This window comes from Gobio gobio, assembly GCF_949357685.1.
Source record: "Gobio gobio genome assembly, chromosome: 18".
NCBI lineage: Eukaryota > Metazoa > Chordata > Actinopteri > Cypriniformes > Gobionidae > Gobio > Gobio gobio.
This window is the reverse complement of record NC_137111.1, coordinates 12,826,914-12,849,924: the sequence shown is the minus strand read 5'-3', so window position 1 is coordinate 12,849,924 and position 23,011 is coordinate 12,826,914. Positions and strand designations below refer to the sequence as shown.

The 23,011-nt window shown below is 42.4% G+C and overlaps 1 protein-coding gene across 2 annotated transcripts in view; it reads left to right on the top strand.

Annotated features, from left to right (window-relative positions):
- Positions 1–23,011, top strand: part of LOC307142376 (CUB and sushi domain-containing protein 1) — a 787,545-nt gene that overhangs the window by 713,572 nt on the left and 50,962 nt on the right. For both annotated transcript variants that reach the window (XM_079843154.1, XM_079843155.1), the window contains 5 exons: positions 3,741–3,926; positions 6,783–6,977; positions 9,999–10,172; positions 10,772–10,945; positions 14,547–14,720. In XM_079843154.1, coding sequence (XP_079699280.1) covers positions 3,741–3,926; positions 6,783–6,977; positions 9,999–10,172; positions 10,772–10,945; positions 14,547–14,720 — 903 coding nt within the window. The remainder of the gene's footprint in view (positions 1–3,740; positions 3,927–6,782; positions 6,978–9,998; positions 10,173–10,771; positions 10,946–14,546; positions 14,721–23,011) is intronic.

The window sequence follows — 23,011 nt, the reverse complement described above, 5'->3', positions numbered from 1 at the left end:
GTGGAGGGTTCCACTCGAGCCCAATGCTCTCAGCTGCCCGGGAAAGCATGGCCATCAGCTCTGCATGGCCGTGATTTCTGGATCAGACTCGGGAAGGATCACTCCAGAAGGAGACAGCGCAGCCAAATCCTCATCTCCAGAGGATTTAAGACCCCCTTGTGATGCAGTGATCGACATGGAATCATCTGCCAGAGCACCGAATGAAACGCTGGGTCCCTGACGTGAGGGACCAGCCATCTCAGCTGGGAGCTCCACAGCTTGCAATGTGGAGGGGGGTGCAGCCCTGATGAAGATTCGTCACACCATGACCCTCAGATTACTCTGGCCGTCAACCAAAGTAGGGGTTCCCGCAATGGGAACATGACTCATCCACAAGCGCTGCCTCAACGTGATTAAAGCCCAAACACGCTACACATCGTTCGTGGCTGTCAGACGGATGAATCATGCGACCACATCCAGAAACACATGGGCGAGAAGACATCTTGAAAAAGACATGCTCATGCAGCTCTTTTAGAGAAATAAGCTCAGCAGTGCTGAAGAGCACAGGGGAGAAACACGAGCCGTGTGCAAATCACTGCACAGATCAGCAGCAGGACCGTGAAACCATGCTGAATGCACCAACACCAGCAACACCAGCTGAAGAGCTCAATCGTTGCTTTGTCTACGAAGGCGATTGTGAAGCACAGAAACACTTCGGCTCTGAAGCTGAAACATAATGTGAGATTGCACGCGCGGCTCCTTATATACCCACGCAGGTGGGCGGAGTTTGCGATACAAATTCCGCTGACCCAGGGTATTCTCATACCATTGGCTCGTTTTACTCGTAATACTCGAAGGTGATTTGGCTTTTAGGCAAGACTCCCATTCATCAGTTCCTGACGTAACGTAGTTTGTAGTTATGAGGAAACTATTGGTAATGTATAATTGTTTTTGTTTTTTGTTTTTTCTTACAATTACTTTGTCTCAAATAGTGAGCACTTCAAATTGTGTAATAATTGTGAAACAGGAATGAGATTGTTACTGGTCTTTCCATAATGGTTAAGGAATTTTGAGCAATGATCCATTTTTATTAGTTGGAGAAAAAAAATGTATGCTTTTGCACCCTATGGGACGTTTAATTAAAATATAAACAGTAAATCAAATAGTTTTACATTATAGTTTATAGATTTTTCTTTTAGTTTTTTTGTATAGGACAGAAAATGGAGATACATGGGCCATGCAGTCAGGGCATCAAAACGGCATTCCTGCTAGCAAACAACTCTTATGCTTTATGTCATGAGCAGGTGCGCTACCCAGTCTGCCACGGGTCAGAGCATTCTAGTGAATGCAAAGCTGCTTCTTACTGCTGCCCAAAAACGTTGCCCAGGGCCTCTGTTAAAATAGCACCTTTTAAGGACGTTTCACAAAGACGCCAGCCAAAATTTCTATACATTTCAACAGCAGAAAGATTTTACTCAAGGAATCTCATTACTCTTAATCACACAAAGGTAAATTACACTATTCCAAGGACTGGAGGTCATAGCACTAATATCCTTTTACCATTGCAAAGAGCTCTGAATAGCCTTGGCTAGGCCCCATTTGTAACGAAGGGCATCTAGAATGGGCGCTAATTAAGGCCAATAATTTCTTTAAGTGGTGGGAGCAATCTATGCCGTCTGCCAGCAGGTCAAACAGAGGTAGAGGAGGGCTCAGGGCCTGCTTTTTATTCAGGATGTGATCATTTTAAAAAGGAAGAGCTTTAATTAGTCCCATTGGTTTTTTGAATGGTTGCTTGTGTCTGCCTGTAGTAGTTTTAAAGACCAACTTTTTTCTTGTTAAAAAGAGCCAATTTCATATATGAATGGTTGCATGTAATAGGGGTCTGCTACACGACCTGAGACCAACACAACCTGACAAACCGTCAAGTTTTAAGCCAAGTTCAGGTCAGTTTTTCTGGAGAAACTTTACAATAAGGTCCCAATTAGTTAACATTAGTTAAAACCTGTTAACCTGCACAAGGACGTGGACGCACTGAAGCTTTCTTTGCTTAAATTATCTCAAAATTACTGTAAGATGTAAGTACTTGACAAACTCATTAAAAATATCTAAGACTAAAGTTTAAATTTTTACCTCTGTTTTATTCTCAAAATCTTATAGTGACCGTAATTTGTTAATATGTGTCAGGAGTTATGAATATGAAAACCGGCGTCGGTACCTTTTTACTGTAATATGAGCGTCAGCTGCTCCCATTCATAAAAAACTCTTCGATGCTCGTCAAGAAGACTTGCGACAAATCAACATCCCTCAGGGCTTTTAATTCAAAAGTGTGCAGATGTGGAGAAATATTGATAGATTCTCATATGTTTGTGTCAAATTTCTATACAGAGGAGTAATATTTATTCAATCTTTCCCCAAAATGCGCAGATTTAATCATTATGAGCGCTGGATACTCTGATGTGTTGTGTTTCATACAGACAGCCTGAGGGCACCCTGTTGCACATTTTAGTCCATATATGGCACAGATGAAGAAGAGGTATACCATGTGACATTCCAGGAAGTCTCTGGCATAAACAACGCTTCCAGAGAATTTTTGTATTTGTAGTATTTTTGATTATGAAAATAATGATATTATTATTTTGACTTTACAGTAAACTGCCAAGTGTCTGCTTTCAAATTAGACCATACTTATGCTTTTATTGCAAAGGATTCATGAACTGGATCAGTTTTAGTCTGAGTATGCCATTTCTTAGGATTTTTTTCAAAAGCGGGGTGTAGGCAAACAGGTTAATACATTACAACTAACATTAAGCAATATGTTTTCTTACAGTATTTATTCATTTTTTTTAATTTTTAATGTCAGTAAACTGTTCATTGTCAGTTTGTTATCTCAGGTCCATTAAATAATATTAACAGATTAACTTTTTTTAAATTGTTTTAAAAATGTAATATTTAACATTAAATACAATTCTAAATGCTTTGGAAATATGTTTTTTACTTTCTTTTTTTTTTTACTTTTGGAAGTAATGTTTTTTCTCACATTGCTAATTCATGTTAACTAATGTAGCTGGAACCTTATTGTAAAATGTTTTCCACATAAATAGAATCAGATTTCTATCAAGTTTATAATTAAAATAAATAAAACGTTTATTTTTCTTTACAATGTATGCTTTTGTTCTATCTTCAAGTGTTCGTGCAAAGCTCCTACTTCCTACGGAAAAAAATAAAATGGTCATTTTTATAATATATTATATTTTACCTTTATTTCTGTATGCATTTTCTAACACTTACTGATGCATGGTATCTAAAAAAAAATAAAAAATCCGTAATGCTAACCTTTACATTTGATCACTCACTATCAGTTCTCCAGTTCACATTTCCACATAATAAAACATCTACAAAACTATAAAAGCATACAAAAGAAAGAAACAAACAAACAAACAAACAAACAAACAAACAGACAAACAAAACAAGGATATTAAAATTCAGAATTAATCATTTATTTTAAAAGAAAAGGTAAAATGAATGTAAATCAATGGGACTTGGCCCATCTTGACCAATACTGTTCCAATTTATTTAACTTTGGTTTTTAAGAAATAATTTTTCCTGTGTATTAAGTGAGGTATTGAACTAGGTATTGCAAGAACTTGAATATTCATATCTTGCGGAGTAGGTTTTCTAATATACATTGCTAACTGTACAGTTATATAGATACACTGTATAGCATTTTTCCACATTCAGTGCTGTTTGTGTCTGATTGGCAGCTGTATCTTGCGGAGTGCCAGAGTCTCCTGCTAATGGATCATTCCACGGCTTCCAGTACACGGTGGGCAGTAAAGTGCAGTATCAGTGTGAAGAGGGATACAGGCCCGACGCTAGCAGCCTGCTCACCGCCGTCTGCCTGGAGGATGGCACCTGGAGCAACGTGGCACATCCTTCCCGCTGTTTACGTGAGCAAATCAAGTCCTCTGTTTCTATGCCAACAGCATGTTAAAATCTACCGCCTCATTGAACCGCCGCAGTCAGCCGCTTTCTCGCTCGGCTCCCCCTCTGAGAGTATTGTAGGGCAGGTAATTGGCAAAATTAACAATAATGACTTGATTTTTTTGTGGTTTGGCAACTCAAACAAGACAAATGGTATGATGTGGCATCTCCCTCCTCTGACCTGAATTACCATTAGCCCACAAAGCCGACTAAAGAGCCCACAGCCAAATAACCGTGTATTATGCATTCAGAGGTCATCATCAACACCAAGGAGAAATGATGAGGCTTCTGCCCCGTTACATAATACCATGTCAAGGTGTTCTTTAATTCTAAAGATTTCAGATGATAGTATGACACATCCACGCCGTCTAAGACTAGCTGTATCCTACAGAGCTTGAGATGTATCATGTGTTTATAATTATCTAAACAAGTGTGTGCTGAGGGATGTGAAGCCTTTGTCATGTAGAACATGGAGAGGGAACACAATGCGAGAGAAAAAGGGAGGGAAAGATGTTTTGGTCTACTTAAGATCTAGTTTAGTGTACCTGACCTAGCTTGCAATCTTTTTTCCTCCCTCAAAATTAGATGCGCCCGCACCAAATTAAGCTTCCTTTGAATCTGAGCTATGCACTGTGCTGTTCAATCAAAGGACCATCTGTTCCATGCAGGCTCCAATATTGTTACTCTGAAACCTTATGTTTTCACTTCAGTTTTCAACCACCTTTATATAAACACACATTCAAGACGAATCCACATCAATAACATTTTCAAATATTGAATGTGCTAACGAAATGAAACAAAAGCCAAGCCATTCCTAGTTTTACTTACAAAGAGCAAAAACTCTTTCAAAAGTTATCTTTGTTTGAACGGTCCAACATACTTAACTATTTTTAGAACAACAGATAACAGGAAGTGTTTAGTTTCACCCAAAATTCACAAACTATCTTTAACATATGACAGTAGCGGCGTTTACATAGACACTATTTATCCGTTTGTAATCGAACAAGTTGCACAATCAGAAATAAAAAAGTCTCATGTAACCACATCAGTCGGAACGAGTTGGCCAAATCCGATTGAAATTTCATAAAAGGGGGTTTAAACCTTTGCTAATTCGTTTAATTGGAAACTTGTAAGTTCTTCGCATGTGCAATGACATAATGACGTACGGAACGAGCTGTTGTTGTATATAAGCTGTATCCCAATTCAGAGGAGTCCTTTGAGGGCTGAATTCCAATGCCGATAGGGGTTATGCGCAACAAAATTCTGTGTTCTTTAAAAAAGGGTCTCATCGATTCCGGTTTAGGTCTTTTGTATGTGCTTCATTAAATATAGAGACGTTTTATAGAGCCTCCTTCAAAGGAGCGAGCAAAGATGAGCATAACCAATGTTTATCGCATATGCAGATTGATATCTAAAAGTTGGATCTTTCGCATCCTTGCCTATCCCAGAATTCATTACACACTAGAGACAACATGATTTTTTTTTTAGATATATTGCCAGATTGCAATTTAAATGTAAGTATTTGGTTTCAAATTACTTGAATATCTAATGATACAAATGTAAAAATAATAATAATAGTAAATTAAAGCGGTTCATATGTTGGCTTACATCTAAGATGGGATTTTATATAGTATATACTCTTTATTATATAGAGAAATGGACCAAGGTGAACATCTTTAGACAGGTTGTGTTTTATTTTCAGACAGTTGAATATAACTTTCAAAAAAGTCCAGTTCAAACGTTACTGGCGCTCATCAATGGCAACTGTCGCAGTTGCTAGGAGACTAGAACAATCCTCTGTAGGCTAGACCGTTCCATTTAACAACACTCGGTCCGACCTTCCACGCCTTCGAAGGCTGCAGCCTCTGAATTGGGACACAGCTGTAGTGTCATAAATGACTACCATGTCATTTTAAAATTCTCATTCCACTTATCGTCTGTGATGTGCTGCAGGACAATGTTATCTCCGCAGTCCTTGCTTCGGACTCTCATCCACAGACAGCTTGTTTTGGGCATGGGTTGATGAATATAAGCAGCACAACACAAAGCTTCATGTGCTCGTCGTCTTCTATACAGGACCTCGAAATAGATAAACATAAAGTCTGCTTTTTAAAACAAAGAAAAGAAGCAATGGCTGGATGATGGTTAGTATGCGCCAACCGTGGGAAACTTGTGGATATTCGTGCAGTGAGCTCAACCCTGAACTCAACCCGATAGAACACTTTTTAGATGAATTAGAGCAGAGAATGCGAGCCAGGTCTTGTAGTCCAACATCAGTGCCTGACCTCACAAATGTGCTTCATGAAGAATGGTAAAAAATTCCCATAAACACACTCCTAAACCTTGTGGAAAGCCTTCCCAGAAGAGTTGAAGCTGTTATAGCTGCAATGGGTGGGCCAACTCCGTATTAAACCCTACGGATTAAGAATGGGATGTCATTAAAGTTCATGTGCATGTAAAGGCAGGTGTCCCAAAACTTTTGGCAATATAGTGTATAAACGTGCACATCTACCTGATCACTTTATTTATTGTTCATGTAAACACTATGTTGGAATTCATCTGTCAGAATGATTTCATGATTCCAATTTAATTCAATTAAATAACTGACATTTTAGTGTAATGTAACTTCCTGCATCTAAAGAAGCCTTTATATCAAAACTTTTTTTAGATCATAAGAAACATAAATTCAGACAAGTGCACACAAACTTTTCACTGGTATTGTTTATTTATCCCATAAATCCTGTAAGCTCTAGTTATTCCAGTTTCAGGGCCTACAAGGTCATGGTTTTCCATTAATGCATTATTTGCCTTCTGTCCTGCAGCGGTTCAGTGCCCTAACATTGAGAGCATGCTCTCAGAACACATGGTGTGGCGTCTCATCTCGGGTTCGCTGAATGAGTTTGGTGCACGTATAATGCTGAGCTGCTCCCCTGGCTACTTTCTAGGGGGCAGGAGGACCATCAAGTGCTTAGCTAATGCAACATGGGAAGGGCTGGAGGAGAAGTCCACCTGCAAGAGTAAGAATGCTTTTACACAAACACGACATGTACATTTACAAAGATAGATGCATTTTATGGTCCTTTTTTGTCAATTTTTGAGCCTGGCTGTATAAATCATCATCAACAATCAATCATCAATTTCCATTGTATGGAAAAAAGAAGCTCTGTCTATCATCTTTTGTGTTTCACAGAAGAAAGAAAATCACATGAAAGTGCATAATTGATGATAACATTTCCATTTTAGGCTGAACTATTCCTTTAAGCAGACCCCACAAAAAAAGCACAATTGAATTCCAAATTCCACTCTTGGGATTTCACGAAAAGATCAGTTTGTTAATTACTAAACAGCGTCCATTGTAAGCTAATGAAACAAATTCATTAGGGTAGCTAATATGTCTGAAATCTGGCTGCTCTCTATGCCACATCTCGTTTATTTCTCCACTGATCCAAGCGTAATCCTCTGGATTTAGCATGCGCGCGCAAGACGCCATTCCCTGCTTAGTCGGTTCTGATCGTGGCCCGGTTTCCACCACAGGGACAGGCTGTGTAAACAGTATCACAGTGATTAATTCTTTGGTGAAAAATGCTTTAACTAATTCGAGGTCAGAGAGCAAATGTAAATATTCTAATGAGAGACAGCTTATTTTTTAATGTGTTTACGCACCACGGTGAGTAAGTTGTTAATGAAGGGAACAGATGCAAACAGCTGGGGCTTAAATTGTAATTTGACTTCTTAGTATGTCGTAAAAATAAATGTGTGTGGGGTGTATGACTAGCCCATGCACCTAAAAATTCATTAGTCCTGTTTGCTAAGGCAACCATCACTATTAATATTGCTCATACTCACGGTTATTGGATTTGAACAAACCCTAACCCTAAGTATAAAGCTTCTCATGTAATTAATCATGCACAGTTTGACATAAATAAAATCTCAAATTGTGTTTGTGGTTGTTGAAGAGAGAGATTAAGTGATCAGAAACACTCAGAAACACCTTAGCAACTGTATACCAAAGAATAACTCCCTAAAACCATGCTTATACATAGCCAATCGCTGCTCATATTTCCTTCAGAAAACGTAAGAATCTAGTTGATGTTGTCATTATGAATACAAAAGACGGTAACACTTTAAACAAGGTTATATATGTATATATATAAAGTGGTGGCCAAAATGATTTGAACACCTGACAGATCTGAAAATATTGAGCTTTTTTTGCCTCCAAAACATGATTTATTTTCATAATGTTCATGAAACATGCCGATGGTTGCTCTGACAATCAAATATCAGATGAACTGAGTCATACTGTTTTTATCCACTTTTAACTTTAATATTTGTTATGTCCACCTTTTGAAGCAATTTCAGCAGCACATCTCTCTGGCATAGTGTCAATATATTTCCTGAGAACTTCAACACTAATGTTATCCCATGCCTTCTGCAACTGAGGCCAAAGGCTTTCCTTTGAATGTACAATAGATCACCACCCCCAGCCTGCACAGTGGTAACAAGACATGATGGATCCATGTTCTCATTCTGTTTACACCAAATTCTGACTCTACCATCTGAATGTCTCAACAGAAATCGAGACTCATCAGACCAGGCAACATTTTTCCAGTCTTCAACTGTCCAATTTTGGGGAGCTTGTGCAAATTGTAGCCTCTTTTTCCTATTTGTAGTGGAGATGAGTGGTACCCGGTGGGGTCTTCTGCTGTTGTAGCCCATCCGCCTCAAGGTTTTGTGTGTTGTGGCTTCACAAATGCTTTGCTGCATACCTCGGTTGTAACGAGTGGTTATTTCAGTCACAGTTGCTCTTCTATAAGCTTGAATCAGTCGGCCCATTCTCCTCTGACCTCTAGCATCAACAAGGCATTTTCGCCCACAGGACTGCCGCATACTGGATGTTTTTCCCTTTTCACACCATTCTTTGTAAACCCTAGAAATGGTTGTGCGTGAAAATCCCAGTAACTGAGCAGATTGTGAAATACTCAGACCGGCCCGTCTGGCACCAACAACCATGTCATGCTCAAAATTGCTTAAATCACATTTCTTTCCCATTCTGACATTCAGTTTGGAGTTCAGGAGATTGTCTTGACCAGGACCACACCCCTAAATGCATTGAAGCAACTGCCATGTGATTGGTTGATTAGATAATTGCATTAATGAGAAATTGTACAGGTGTTCCTAATAATCCTTTAGGTGAGTGTGTATGTGTGAGTGTGAATATATATATACATCTGTATTTTTATTAACATTTACAAAAATGTATAAATGTTGCCCATTGTTAAATACTTTGATTTCAAATATTTTGTGAACAGTTGTTTGAAGAGCATTTATTATTTTATTGCCTTGTATTAAATGAGCAACTGCATGGAATATTTATACTTCTAAAAATAAGTTTGTCACACTGTTGTGCATTTTTATTTTGTGTGATTTATCTTTGTCACATCATGTCATCGTTTCTTTGTCTTCATCGTGTCAATGTCAATGTTACGAAGCCCCTAAAGGGACAAGGTGGTTGGAAAAAAATATGAGATGGAGGAAAAGTTATTTGTCAATGCTTTTTCGGTTCTCTCGCAAATATTTTGCATTCCCCCAAGAAACGTTGTGCTCCCTAGCAATAACGTTTGCGTTCCGCTGAGAAACTTTGCGTTCGCTCACTAAGTGCTCAAAAGTTTTTGCGAGTGAACGCAAAGTTTCTCGGGGGAAAGCAAAACATTTGCGAGAGAACACAAAAGCATTGACTTATTATTTTTCCTCCCATCTCATATTTTTTCTCACCACCATGTCCCTTTAGGGGCTCCGTACAATGTGAGACAACATTAGTAATAAAGAGTTAATGTGTCTGGTAGTGTACTTCTGTTGCCCATGACGTGCATCATTACATAAAAACATCTGTGTTGCTTTTAGCCATGCCCCTTCACCTACCCATTTACTGGTAGTCACTATGAATAAGAGTGGCATATTGTGTCCGTCATCATCAGTGTGACCTTTTTTAGATTAAATGACATTTGTATTCAAGATATTGTACTGACTATTTCCTCCAGTCATTTCCTGTGGGGAGCTTCCATCCCCTGCTAATGGGAAGAAGATGGGCACCCTTACTACCTATGGAGCCACAGCTATCTTCATGTGTAACACAGGGTACACTTTAGTGGGCTCACACGTGAGGGAGTGTCAGGCTAATGGTCTCTGGAGTGGAGTTGAGACCAAATGTCTGGGTAAGTAGCATCTTTCAGTGATGGACATCCTCTGTGATTGGACATTATTTATTACTGAGTTATTCATGAGTAGAGAAAAGCAGATCTGTTTACTGGAGGGAAAGAATGAGGTTTTCTTATATGCTATTATATTATGCTTGTATAGTTCAGGTTTTTGTTTAGCACTAAGAACAATATGATTTTTATAAGAAGAACATGTGCCTGGATCAACATCCTTTGTTCTTCTCAGAGCAACATTCCCAAACTCACAGTCTTGTCTAGGCAATATTGATTTATGACTTCTGTAGTGCTAGATAATACTGAAAAAAGCGAAAATCCTTGAACAAGCAGTGAATGCAGCTAAACGGAGATATGCCACTGTCTGACGATCGGTGCTGACCCTCAGACATATCACCTGCTGCTTGACCAAACAGCACAGAGGGCATTTCATCAAAATGTCAAGCAGTGACTGCCGGAGTGCTCTCTGGAAATAACCAGATGTGTCTGTGCTTCACGCCTTTTAAAACTCGTAGTTTGAATTTGTGTTTGTTTAGAAACAAGATTTCATTTTCATTTTCATGGGACGTTTGTTGATTCTGACCTCTTTAAATGTTTTTCAGCTGGTCATTGTGATTCTCCGGATCCAATTGTTAACGGCCACATCAGTGGTGATGGATCCAGTTATAGGGACACGGTCGTTTATCAGTGCAACCTGGGCTTTCGGCTCATAGGGACGTCAGTTCGGATCTGTCAACAAGACCACAGGTGGTCAGGGCAAGCACCTGTGTGTGTTCGTAAGTGACTTTTAACACTTTTTTTTAACAAATCACTTTTATAATAGGTCGGTCTGTATATTGATTACATTTTTTGTCAATTTTAAGTCAATTATATTTATATAGTGCTTTTCACAATAAACATTGTTTCAAAGCAGCTTTACAGGTTAATAATATCTTAATATTTTCATGCCTTATAGTCACATTTATCAGTTTTGAATTATTATCTTGCGACGATACAAGCAATTAAGCCATTGTAAAAAAAATAAAATAAAATATCAGGCAGTTGGGATTATATAGTGTATATATCGCTTTACATTCATAGACTGTTTGTATGCAAATAACGATTCATTTTTCCCCGGCAATAATATGTATATATATATATATATATATATATATATATATATATATATATATATATATATATATATATATATATATATATATATATATATATATATATATATATATATATATATATATATATATATACATTGCATTAATGTAAACGGTGCATTAATGTCTTAAGCAATTTGAGCTACAGAAGCTTGTCTGTTTGATTGGACCACACGAGCCAGCTCCCCATATGCATCAATGAGCCTTGGCCGTCCATGACCGCTGGTTCAACATTGTTCCTTCCTTGGACCACTTTTGATAGATACTGACCACTGCAGACCGAGAACACCCCACGAGAGCTGCATTTTTGGAGATGCTCTAACCAAGTCGTCTAGCCATCACAATTTGTCCTTTGTCAAACTCGCTCAAATCCTTACACTTTCCCATTTTTCCGGTTTCTAGCACATCAACTTTGAGGACAAAATATTCACTTGCTACCTAATATATCCCACCCACTAACAGTGTTATTCACTTCACCTCATAATGGTCATAATGTTATGCTTGATTGGTGTATAATATACAGCATATCTAACTTTATATAAAGAGTTGTGTGATAAAACAGTTCTACTGTATGTATAAGGCTTGTGCAGTGGAGACAATATCTGTACATGTATCTTTAACAATCTCAAAATTATGTGTATCTATATTTGGATAAATCCTGAAGTGGTCAGGGCTTTGACCGGAAGTTTTTTTTGGGGGGGGGGGGGGGGGGGGGCATACACCTGTGAGTGGGACACATGGCTGCCCGATCCACCCTGGAGACCCAAGGGGGAGTAATGTCACACATTGTCTTTTGGTTGTGTTTCTGATTTGTCACATGTTCCTTTGTTCTCTTTCCCGCCAATATAATATGTAACAAATGCAAAACTGAACATATTATAAAGAATGCATGCCGTGCAGTCTCCGTAAGAGCGTGAGATGGAAAAACATCCTATCGTACAAGGTTTAAAACATTTAAATGGACATATCAAATAGTAGAAAATGTGTATGATGTAATATTACTCTTGTGAGATTTCTGAGACGTGCAATTTGATTTGGGATTGCACTCTTAACACTCATTCGTGTCTCATATCAAGGTTTTAGATAGGCTTTAACTCTTTTAAAGCCCTAGTTTCTGATAGATGTATAGAGATGCAATGCGGCTGTTAGACTTGCAATTGCGCTCTGATCATTTCATTCATCGTTTACACTCATTCACTTCACACACTTATTATTGCATAGTGATTTTAGAGGTTTAAGTATAATATCATGCTATGCTATCCCTGACTCACCTAGCAAACACGAGGAATGAATAAGTATGCTGAATATTTTTCCTATTCTTGGGTAGAATCTCTGATCTATATAAATGACTGGATTGCTCATGACATCATAAAAAGTTAATCTCCCTGTACATTCTTACAACACAAACGTCCTAAATATGTAAATGGTTAGTCGTTTATAGTCAGGAATTTCCCCAGCTGATTAAAAAGTTACGTTTATACTCATTAAAGTAGTGAACATCAGCTCGGCGGGCGGACGAGACACTTCAGCGTATGTATTACAACTGTCAAAGCGCGCATTTTGAAATCGGAATAAAGATTTATGCCTTGTAACCTGAAATCGCATTGTACTGTTGCGTTGATGCATTTATGTTGTGCTGTAGTATTGTTTTTATTCGTGCAGTAGGCTAACTGCAAATATTTCAACAATGATTTTGTTAACAACATGCATTTTGAAGCAGTTAATTATTTAAATGATGATTAAATAAATATGTAAATCAACAACATGGCATACACAACACTTATATGAAATACTTATACTCATATAACACTTGGAATATATGGAAACTCATATGAAAACTGTAAACGGCACAAATTTGCGGAAATCAGGAAATAAAATACACACATCATAACGCTGACTACTTTATTTCCGAGATGATGCATGGCAAACTTTGAATTGTAATACAATATAGTGCAATATAGAGGCTTGTATTAATATTGTATAAGCTATTCAAATCAATTTCTGCAGCTAAACACATATATATGTTAATAATGAATATTTCCTCCATAATTGCATACATAAAAAAATATGTTTATGTTAGTTCAGTTACGTTACCTGTGTCGGCTATGTGCAGTAGACACAACCACATTAAAGATATATGACTCATCCTCTCCGAAAAGACCATAAACATTACAGATAACATCTAAAGTAACTATTAATTTACATACATATATCGTAAAACTAATCCTGTAAGACAGAGATGCTGCAAATCGTGTGATTTTAGCACAATGTACGTCAATGATGCCCTCTGCTGGTAGGGAATAGTAAGATGGCTGTTCGAGCACTTCTGGTGGCTTCACTGCCTGATGGCAGTTTAGAACGCGATGAGCAATCCAGTCATTTATATAGATCAGTGGGTAGAATTCATTATTCATTTTGAAGCCATTATCCGTGCCTTTCCGAATAACATATTCAGCTTCAGCCACATCCCTAATATGTATGTAGGTGAAGTAGGATGTACTATATATACAACTTTTAATATATCGATGGACAATAATATAGTTTACAATTTTTTGACAATATAACAACCAAGCAGTTGAGATTTGCTATTACTGCTTAATGTGAGTGTAATGTATGTAGGCAGGTAATCTTGGATATACTTATTAGGTAGTAGTTGTAGAATTAATTATTAATTACTTAATTGATTTAAGGTATTCATTTGTTATCTGTTGATATTGATTAATCAGCAAGGCATTACTTTAATGTCTAGTGTCTTGGTTTTGTTTCATGTTCTCTTTTTGTTGTGTTCAATGTCCTCAATGTTTCCTGGTTTGTCATGTGATTTCATTGTGCCCTCATGTGATCATGTCATGTGCCAAAAAAGACCTGCATGTAATTACGTCTGTAATAAATTTCTGTAATTACAGTTTTAATTACACTATTGGCACTTCCCTTACACCTAACCATATCCTTAAACCTACCCATACCACCACAACTGTCCCTAACTTTACCCGTATACATCTCAATATCAGCAAGTGTTTTGCAATACAATATGAACACAGTAAGTAAATTGCACTTATTTTCTGATGCAAGTACATAGTAGTTAAGTCCACCTAATATAAAGTGGGACCGACAACCCTACTTTCCAACAAGAAAAATGTGTGTAATGCAACTTCAACATTTGCACAAGCACTATCAGCAGCATCAAAAAAGAAGTAATGGATCATTCTTCTTTTTTTTTTAACAGCCATAACCTGCGGCCATCCTGGAAACCCTGCAAACGGTCGGACAAATGGCAGCGAGTTTAATCTTAACGATATGGTCAACTTCACCTGCAACACAGGGTATTTGTTGCATGGTGCATCCAGAGCGCAGTGTCGCATGAACGGACAGTGGAGCAACCCTCTTCCTGTGTGCAAGGGTATGAACTTTTCAAGAAACTTGATTTTACTGTATATCAAATGTTTTCAGGCAGCCTGTCCCTTGTTGAGAATCTCAACGGAGACGTAGCCTTGAACACCATCTTGTTATGCGAGAAGCTCCTTAGTAAGGCTGTTTAACACCCACAGCTCATGGGCTTAGCTTTAACAGAGCGAAACCAGCATCTGTGCTCAGCAGTCTGAGTCAGCCAGTGAATGACAAGAAGCAATGTGCAAATAATTCTCTGTGTGTCATTTCCCATTTTGAAGTGTTGATTTGAAAGTCAAATGGCTCTGCAGCAACCCGTGTGACATTGTGGGATGCTTTCTGACATTAAGTAGGAGTAACCGTGCACATCTTGTCACTTTAATGATTAATTAATGTGCAAAGGAAGTTGTTGATGGTGGCCTGGTGAAATTGAATCGTGACGGCAAATGGAGGCAGGTCAACACATCTAAGATGGACAATTCCCCACTGGCACAAGCAGAGCCCAGGGACAAAGCACTCAGCAAAAAGAAAAGCTGACTGACGTGCCTCTGAGCAGATGCATTGTTCCATAAAACAAGTCCAAAATTGGGTTGATCTTGCTTTGTCTTTTTGCCAGTGTTTTGCTTTGTTGTGGTCCAGTTTAATAGCTTTGACCAAAAAATAAATAAAAATAAAAATAAAATAAAATTTATTTATTACACTAGTTGAAAAAGAGGTAACTTTATTATTGATATAATTGTAAGTTGTCATATATATATACAGTCAAACCAAAAATTATTCAGACACCAGATATAATTTTTACTAGTGGGTGCAGGACACTGTAGTTCATATATGTAAGTGAGGATAGCAAAATAAAGTAAACTGTGACATATTACACCCCAAAAATTCTTCATACAGTAGAATTGATAAACACTTTGAAACTCTGAGTTCTTGTCATATTTGATTTAAATTTTCTAATCTATTTGTGGACTCGCTAATTAACATTAACACTATAAATGACTATAAATTCCCTTGTTTGAGGTGTACCATAAAGCTTACATGATAAGATGTTAGTAATAAATTTGTAACTCTCCATCATGTATTTATTTGCCAAGCGACTGTAATTTTCAATTTCCGGAAACTATCCGAGGCTGTTAATCGATAGTCTATGCATTTATTAAAGTAATATTCAACATATTTTAAAACAGTACTTATATTTTTTATTATACTTAAAATTATTCTAATTATATTTTATTTAATATTAAGTTAGGTTACTAATATTGATTATTTTATACTTATTTTTAACTAAATAAAAAAACACTTTTGGCATACATTTAAATTGACGGCTGCTATGGTGTTTTTTTATTTGTCGTCTATGATTTAGATGCGTTTCCTCAGCCGATGTGCCATACTGTTTAAAGGTGAACTATGTAGTTTCTGTGACATTAGTGCCACTTAGCGGAATTACAAAAATACAGAAAATGTTGTCCTTTTTGCGTGTCGCGTCTGACTCAAACTCAAGCACAACTAAACAGCTCTTATGGGTTCTTGTGAAGGCATCAACAGGTAAATGTAGGCTACTCTCAATAAAAGGTCAAACAGGAAAACTGCTCGGGTTATGTATATAACCCTTGTTCCCTGAGAAGGGGAACGAGCACTGCATCGAAACGACACTTTGGGGATGCTCCCTTAGCATCAGCGAATTTGAAACCAGAATGCCAACTATGCCAATCCGATTGGTGTGCGTGATGACGTAACCGTGACGGCATACCCGGAAGTATAAAAGGGGAGCTGGAGGGGAGCATGCGCTCCAGGCGCGCCGAGGTGTGGCGTCGGGATGCAGTGCTCGTTACCCTTCTCAGGGAACAAGGGTTATATACATAACCCGAGCAGTTCCCTTTCGAGGGAACTCGCACTGCATCGAAACGACACTTTGGGGAACGAGTACCCACTAGGCCACACCGAAGGGTAGCACCTGCCCTAGTGTGAAGCCGGAGACCGGGCACAACTAGGACTGGAGCACCCTAGCACCAGGCGTTGTAGGGAGATCCAGGCTATAAAACCTGATAAATGTGTGTGGGGTAGCCCACCCGGCCGCCTCGCAGATATCCTGCAAGGGGACCCCCGAAAGAAGGGCCACGAAGAGGCCATGCCTCTGGTGGAATGAGCCCTCGCGGCCACAGGTGAAGGCAAACTGCGCACCTGGTAGGCCATGGTAATTGCCTGGACAATCCAATTACTGATTGTCTGAGTAGACGCAGACAATCCCTTCTTAGGTGAACCAAAACACACCAACAGTTGTTGTGATCTCCTCCACTGTGCAGACTTCGCCAAATAAACTCTGAGCGCCCTAACCGGGCAGAGTAGGTGAAGTCTCCCCTCTTCCGCTGTCACGTGAGGCGGAGGATGAAATGCCTGCAGAACCAAAGACCTGACCACCCTTGATGGCACCTTAGGCACGTAGCCCGGCCTAGGGTGTAGGATGGCTTTTACTCCTCCCGGGGCAAACTCCAGGCAGGTTGGCGTTACCGCCAAGGCCTGGAGATCTCCCACTCTCATAAGAGAGAAAAGCCACCTTAAGGGTCAGGTTCTTAGGTTCGGCCGACTCCAATGGCTCGAAGGGGGCCTCAGCCAAACCTTCGAGAACCACTGCCAGGTCCCAGGTTGGAACTCTGGAATGAGCCGCAGGCCTCATCCTCCGAGCCCCACAGAGGAATTGTACAACCAGATGGTGCCTACCCAGAGGCCCATCACCCATAGGAGTGTGGAAAGCCGCAATGGCAGCCACGTACACCTTGAGTGTGGACGGGGTAAGCCCTGCAGAGAAGCGATCTTGGAGGAACTCCAGCACTGAAGCCACTGGGCAGTTAACTGGGTCCACCTCACGCTCCCTGCACCAAGTGGAAAATACATTCCACTTGAGGCTGTACAGTCTCCTCGTAGACGGAGCCCTAGAACTGAGCAAGGTCTCTACCACCTCTGCCGATAGGCCAGCCTCTATGTACCTGGCCCCCTCAGGGGCCAGACCCATAGGTTCCAAATCTCCGGGCGGGGGTAAAATATCGTACCCGCCGCCTGAGATAGGAGATCCCTCCTCAGAGGAATCTCCCACGGCTGACCTGCTAGCAGAGCTATGATATCCGAGAACCAAACTCGAGTCGGCCAACGGGGTGCTACCAGAAGTAGACTGACCACCTGTCGACGGACACTTTCCAGGACTCCCGGAAGCAGAGCAATCGGGGGAAATGCATACAGACGCAGCCTCGGCCACGAGGGGCTGGATGCGTGAGGGAAAACCACAGTGGACAGTGGGACGTCTCTCGAGACACAAACAAATCCACTTCCACTGGGCCGAACCTCTTGCATATGGCCTCCACCACCTCTGGGTGGAGTCGCCATTCCCCGGGCCTCAGCCCCTGCCTCGACAGGATGTCTGCTCCCTGATTTTGGACCCCCGGGACATACATTGCCCTGATGGACAACAGTTTCCCTTGGGACCACAGGAGGATTTGACGCGCCAGTCTGTAAAGAGGGCGCGACCTCAAACCCCCCTGGTGGTTGATGTACGCTACGACAGACATATTGTCTGACCGTACCAGGACATGTTAGCCGCGAAGGTCCGGGAAAAAGCTCCTAAGAGCTTTGTAGACCTCCATCATCTCCAGGCAATTTATGTGCCAGGAGGAATGACGCCCTCCCACGGGCCCCTCGCAAAGCGGCCTCTCATGACCGCGCCCCAGCCAGTGAGGGAGGCGTCTGTTGAAACGGATTTCCGGCAACAAGACGCTCCCAACACTGGCCCCTGGGACAGAAACCAAGGTTTCTTCCATATGACTAGGGAACGAAGGCATTTGTGCGTTACCCTGATCATACGAAAAGGATTCCCTCTGGGGGAAAACCCCTTGGTTTTCAGCCACCACTGGAGGGTCTCATGTTCAGCAGGCCAGAAGGTATTACGCTGGACGCTGCTGCCATGTGCCCCAGCACCCTCTGAAAGTGCTTCACAGTGATGTTGTGGCCTAGCCTTATTCCTGAGACCATCGCCAGTATGGTCTCGACTCGCGCGGGAGACAATTGTGCCCGCATCGTCGTCGAATCCCATACGACCCAGAGGAACGTTGTCCTCTGGGACGGCGTCAACACGCTCTTTTTCGTGTTGAGTCTCAGCCCCAAGCACCTTATGCCGGACCGCCATATGTCGAAATAATTCAGTACACGGATGCCCTGAAGTCTCATTGGAGCCAGAGCTGCATCCATGCACTTCGTGAAGGTGCGTGGGGAGAGGGCTAGGCCGAAGGGAAGCACTCGATATTGGTATGCTTCGCCCCCGAAAGCGAACCTCAGATACTTCCTCTGACATGGAAGGATGGAGATGTGGAAATATGCGTCCTTCAGATCTATCGTGACGAACCAGTCCTCGGACTGGATCTGACACACGATCATGGGAATGGTGAGCATTTTGAATCTGAAGCTCCTCAGAGACAGATTCAAAAACCTCAGATCTATTATTGGACGCAACCCTCCATCCTTTTTGGGAACTATAAAGTACCGGCTGTAGAACCCGGACTCCCTTTCCAGCGGAGGAACACGCTCTATGGCTTCCTTCGCTAATAAGGTTTTTACTTCTAGTTCCATTACCCGAACCCGCTCAGGCACCACTGTAGTCCAGTACAAACCCCTGAACTTTGGAGGAGAATGACCGAACTGCAGTCTGTAACCCATTTCTACAGTACGCAGGACCCATGTAGAAATATTCGGAAGGCATTTCCATGCGCAGAGATAATCTACTAAGGGAACCAGCCTCTCGAGGCTGGCGTCGGGTGTTACACGGTTCCCATCCCCCTGAAGCGGCTGACCGGCAGGAAGTAGTTGGGGACGGTTCATCGTGTGCGGACGCGCAAGCTTCCCAGCCGCAGGTCTTTCCAGAGGCGGCTGGTGCAGCATGCGTTCGCGGGAAATCCATGTGGCCCGAAGCGTCATAGACGGCGGGATTACCACATCCATTTCCCCAGAGCGCCACAGAGGAAACAACCTCGGTTGTTCCTCTGCGGGAGGGACCGCTCTTAGAAGCCCTGCCGCAGCTAGGACTTCTTCCCAGCAGCCTTCCGCGCCTGAAGGACGTTCCGTAGATCGCCCTTAGGAGCGGAAGACTGCTGCTGAGAGCGTCGCCTCTGTTGCCAGGCTCCCGGGGGAGGGGCTCTAGATGCGACGCTCTCTTTTTGCACCTTTCGGTGCGAGGAACTGGATGACGGCTGAGGCTGTCCGCTAGGGCCAGCCTTCCCAGGTTTTGAGCGACGAGGGAGATACTGGTGGAAGGCTGCTGACTGCTTCTTCGCCTCCTGGTGTCTGGAGACGACGGCGTTAACCGCGTCTCCAAACAACCCAGAAGGCGAAATCGGGGAGTCCAGGAGGAAGGATCTATCCTTCTCCTTTATCCCCGACAGATTCAGCCAGAGATGCCTCTCCACAGTCACCATTGAAACCATGGAGCGGCCGATAGCACGGGCCGTCTCCTTGGTGACGCGGAGAGACAAATCTGCAGCCTTCCTAAGTTCCAGAATATCCTCCGGAGAGGGACCATCTCCCTCGTCTAACTCCTTAAGGAGATCGGCCTGGTAGGCCTGCAGAATGGAGAGTGTGTGCAGGGAACTACCAGCCCGACCAGCCGCCATATAAGCCTTGCCCACCAATGATGAGGTGTCCCGACAGGGCTTGGTGGGCAAAACCGGAGCCTTAAAGGACGATGCAGAGTCGGGTGAAAGATAGCTTGCGAGAGCCTCCTCCACCCGAGGCATCGCCCCATAGCCCGCCTTGCGTGCCCCCAGAACATTGGAATAATCCAACACCGGAGGATTTGACACACGCGAGGAATAGGGCTTCTTCCAGGATCTGCACACATCAGTGTGTAGATCCGGGAAAAAAGGCAGGCCCCGGCGAGGTGTTTGAACCCGGTGCGAGAGGAACCGGTCATCCAGCCTACTGGTCGGCTGAATTTCCAGAGCCTCTTGTGGCCAATTTATGTTTAATTTGGCCACAGCCCGGGTCAACACCTCTACCAACTCCTCTTGGGCGGGCGGATGAAGCGCTGAAACAATTTCTGCTTCATCCCCCGCCTCGGTGCCTATTTCCTCCGGCTCCTCGGAACCGGAGAGAACAAGCACCGGACCTCCCACCCCGGGGGAAGAAGCCGCAGAGCGGGCTTCCACATGGGGAGGAAGATCCTCGGAACTGTCAGAGGAGGATCGGGAAAGTGCCGCAGCAGTCCCGAAACCCTCTGACAAGTCCCACTGTGAACCCCATGATCTGCGACGCCGAGCCGCCTCAGCGACCGCGGGTCCAGAACCATGGGGCTCACGAGGCTGGCCGGCCTCATCAAACACGGCCAGCCGAGAGCGGAGCACTCTGAGCGTCTGCTTCTCCCTCGAGAGCCGCTCGAGTATGCTGAACGCCCAGACAGTGCACACACAGCAGGTGTGTATCCGAGCCCGACATATAACGAGGGCAAGGATGCACACACTGCTTAAACTCTCTCATTTTCTCCTCCATCATTCACACACTTTCTTACTGACGCACAACAATAAATTGACTGTTTTTGACACAGAGCGCTATTGCTGAAGAGCGATAACTGCCGACATTACGTTCCAGCTCCCCTTTTATACTTCCGGGTATGCCGTCACGGTTACGTCATCACGCACGCCAATCGGATTGGCCTAGTTGGCATTCTGGTTTCAGATTCGCTGATACTAAGGGAGCATCCCCAAAGTGTCGTTTCGATGCAGTGTGAGTTCCCTCGAAAGGGAACATAAGCTGTGTTGCTATGTGTCATGATAGTAAGCAAATAACCAACTAGGGATGCACCAAATCCAGATTTTTGGGGTTCGGTCGAATGCCAAATCCACTGGTTAAGATTCAGCTGAAACCGAATACCGAATCCTACTCCCATCCTCAGTCCATTATCACAGTAAACACATTAATGAAGTTAACAACGTCCACAGCAGTGTATTTTTTTACATTAATGCACCCAGCATAGCCGGTTAAAAAGTCACTGCTAGCCACTGATATATATATAAATTAGAAATAGCCATATCCAATTTTTTTAAAAGTAGGCACACATAAGTGAAAAAGGTAGTGTAGAATTGTCCATTTTAAATCTTATTAGAGTATTAGTAGAGTTTTAGTAGACTGTCTTCTTAATACCTGCTAACACTTTCTTTTGATGGTCCCCCAAAAGACATTCTACTGATTATAAGTATGTTAACTTATTCTACTAACCCTAACCCTACCTCTAACATTCTACTTAAGCCGCGTTTCCACTGCAGGAACTTTCCCTAGGAACTAGGAACTTCGGGTGGTACTCGGTGTGTTTCGACCGCAGGAACCAGGGTCTGATAAAAGTTCCGGGTAAATATTTCCCCCTCCAAACGGCCCTGCTTGCGAGCATAGACAGTAAAAGAAATGGACACAGCGACCCCATAGACTTCGACGGAGATAATTGAAGTCACACTAGGAGCACTTACTTCCTGATGGCTGAGCGTACTGCGCAGCCTCAGACTGAGCTTGACGATGTAGATGTGACGTGATCAGCCTGTCCGACAGTGGCAAGTCTTCTAGTAGTTGTGCAAAGTGAAATCTGAATCACAGAATCTTGCAGAGACAGAGAGAGTGAGCAGGAGCAACTTTTTATGAATGAAGCAGGATCTGCAACATCTCTATCTGCGTTTATGCCTCTATGTCCCCCCGATTGCCTCATAGACAGTAAAAGATTGCCTACGAGCTTCTCCTCGGGTCTATATGGTAGAAGGCGAAATCGGGGAGTCCAGGAGGAAGGATCTATCCTTCTCCTTTATCCCCGACAGATTCAGCCAGAGATGCCTCTCCACAGTCACCATTGAAACCATGGAGCGGCCGATAGCACGGGCCGTCTCCTTGGTGACGCGGAGAGACAAATCTGCAGCCTTCCTAAGTTCCAGAATATCCTCCGGAGAGGGACCATCTCCCTCGTCTAACTCCTTAAGGAGATCGGCCTGGTAGGCCTGCAGAATGGAGAGTGTGTGCAGGGAACTACCAGCCCGACCAGCCGCCATATAAGCCTTGCCCACCAATGATGAGGTGTCCCGACAAGGCTTGGTGGGCAAAACCGGAGCCTTAAAGGACGATGCAGAGTCGGGTGAAAGATAGCTCGCGAGAGCCTCCTCCACCCGAGGCATCGCCCCATAGCCCGCCTTGCGTGCCCCCAGAACATTGGAATAATCCAACACCGGAGGATTTGACACACGCGAGGAATAGGGCTTCTTCCAGGATCTGCACACATCAGTGTGTAGATCC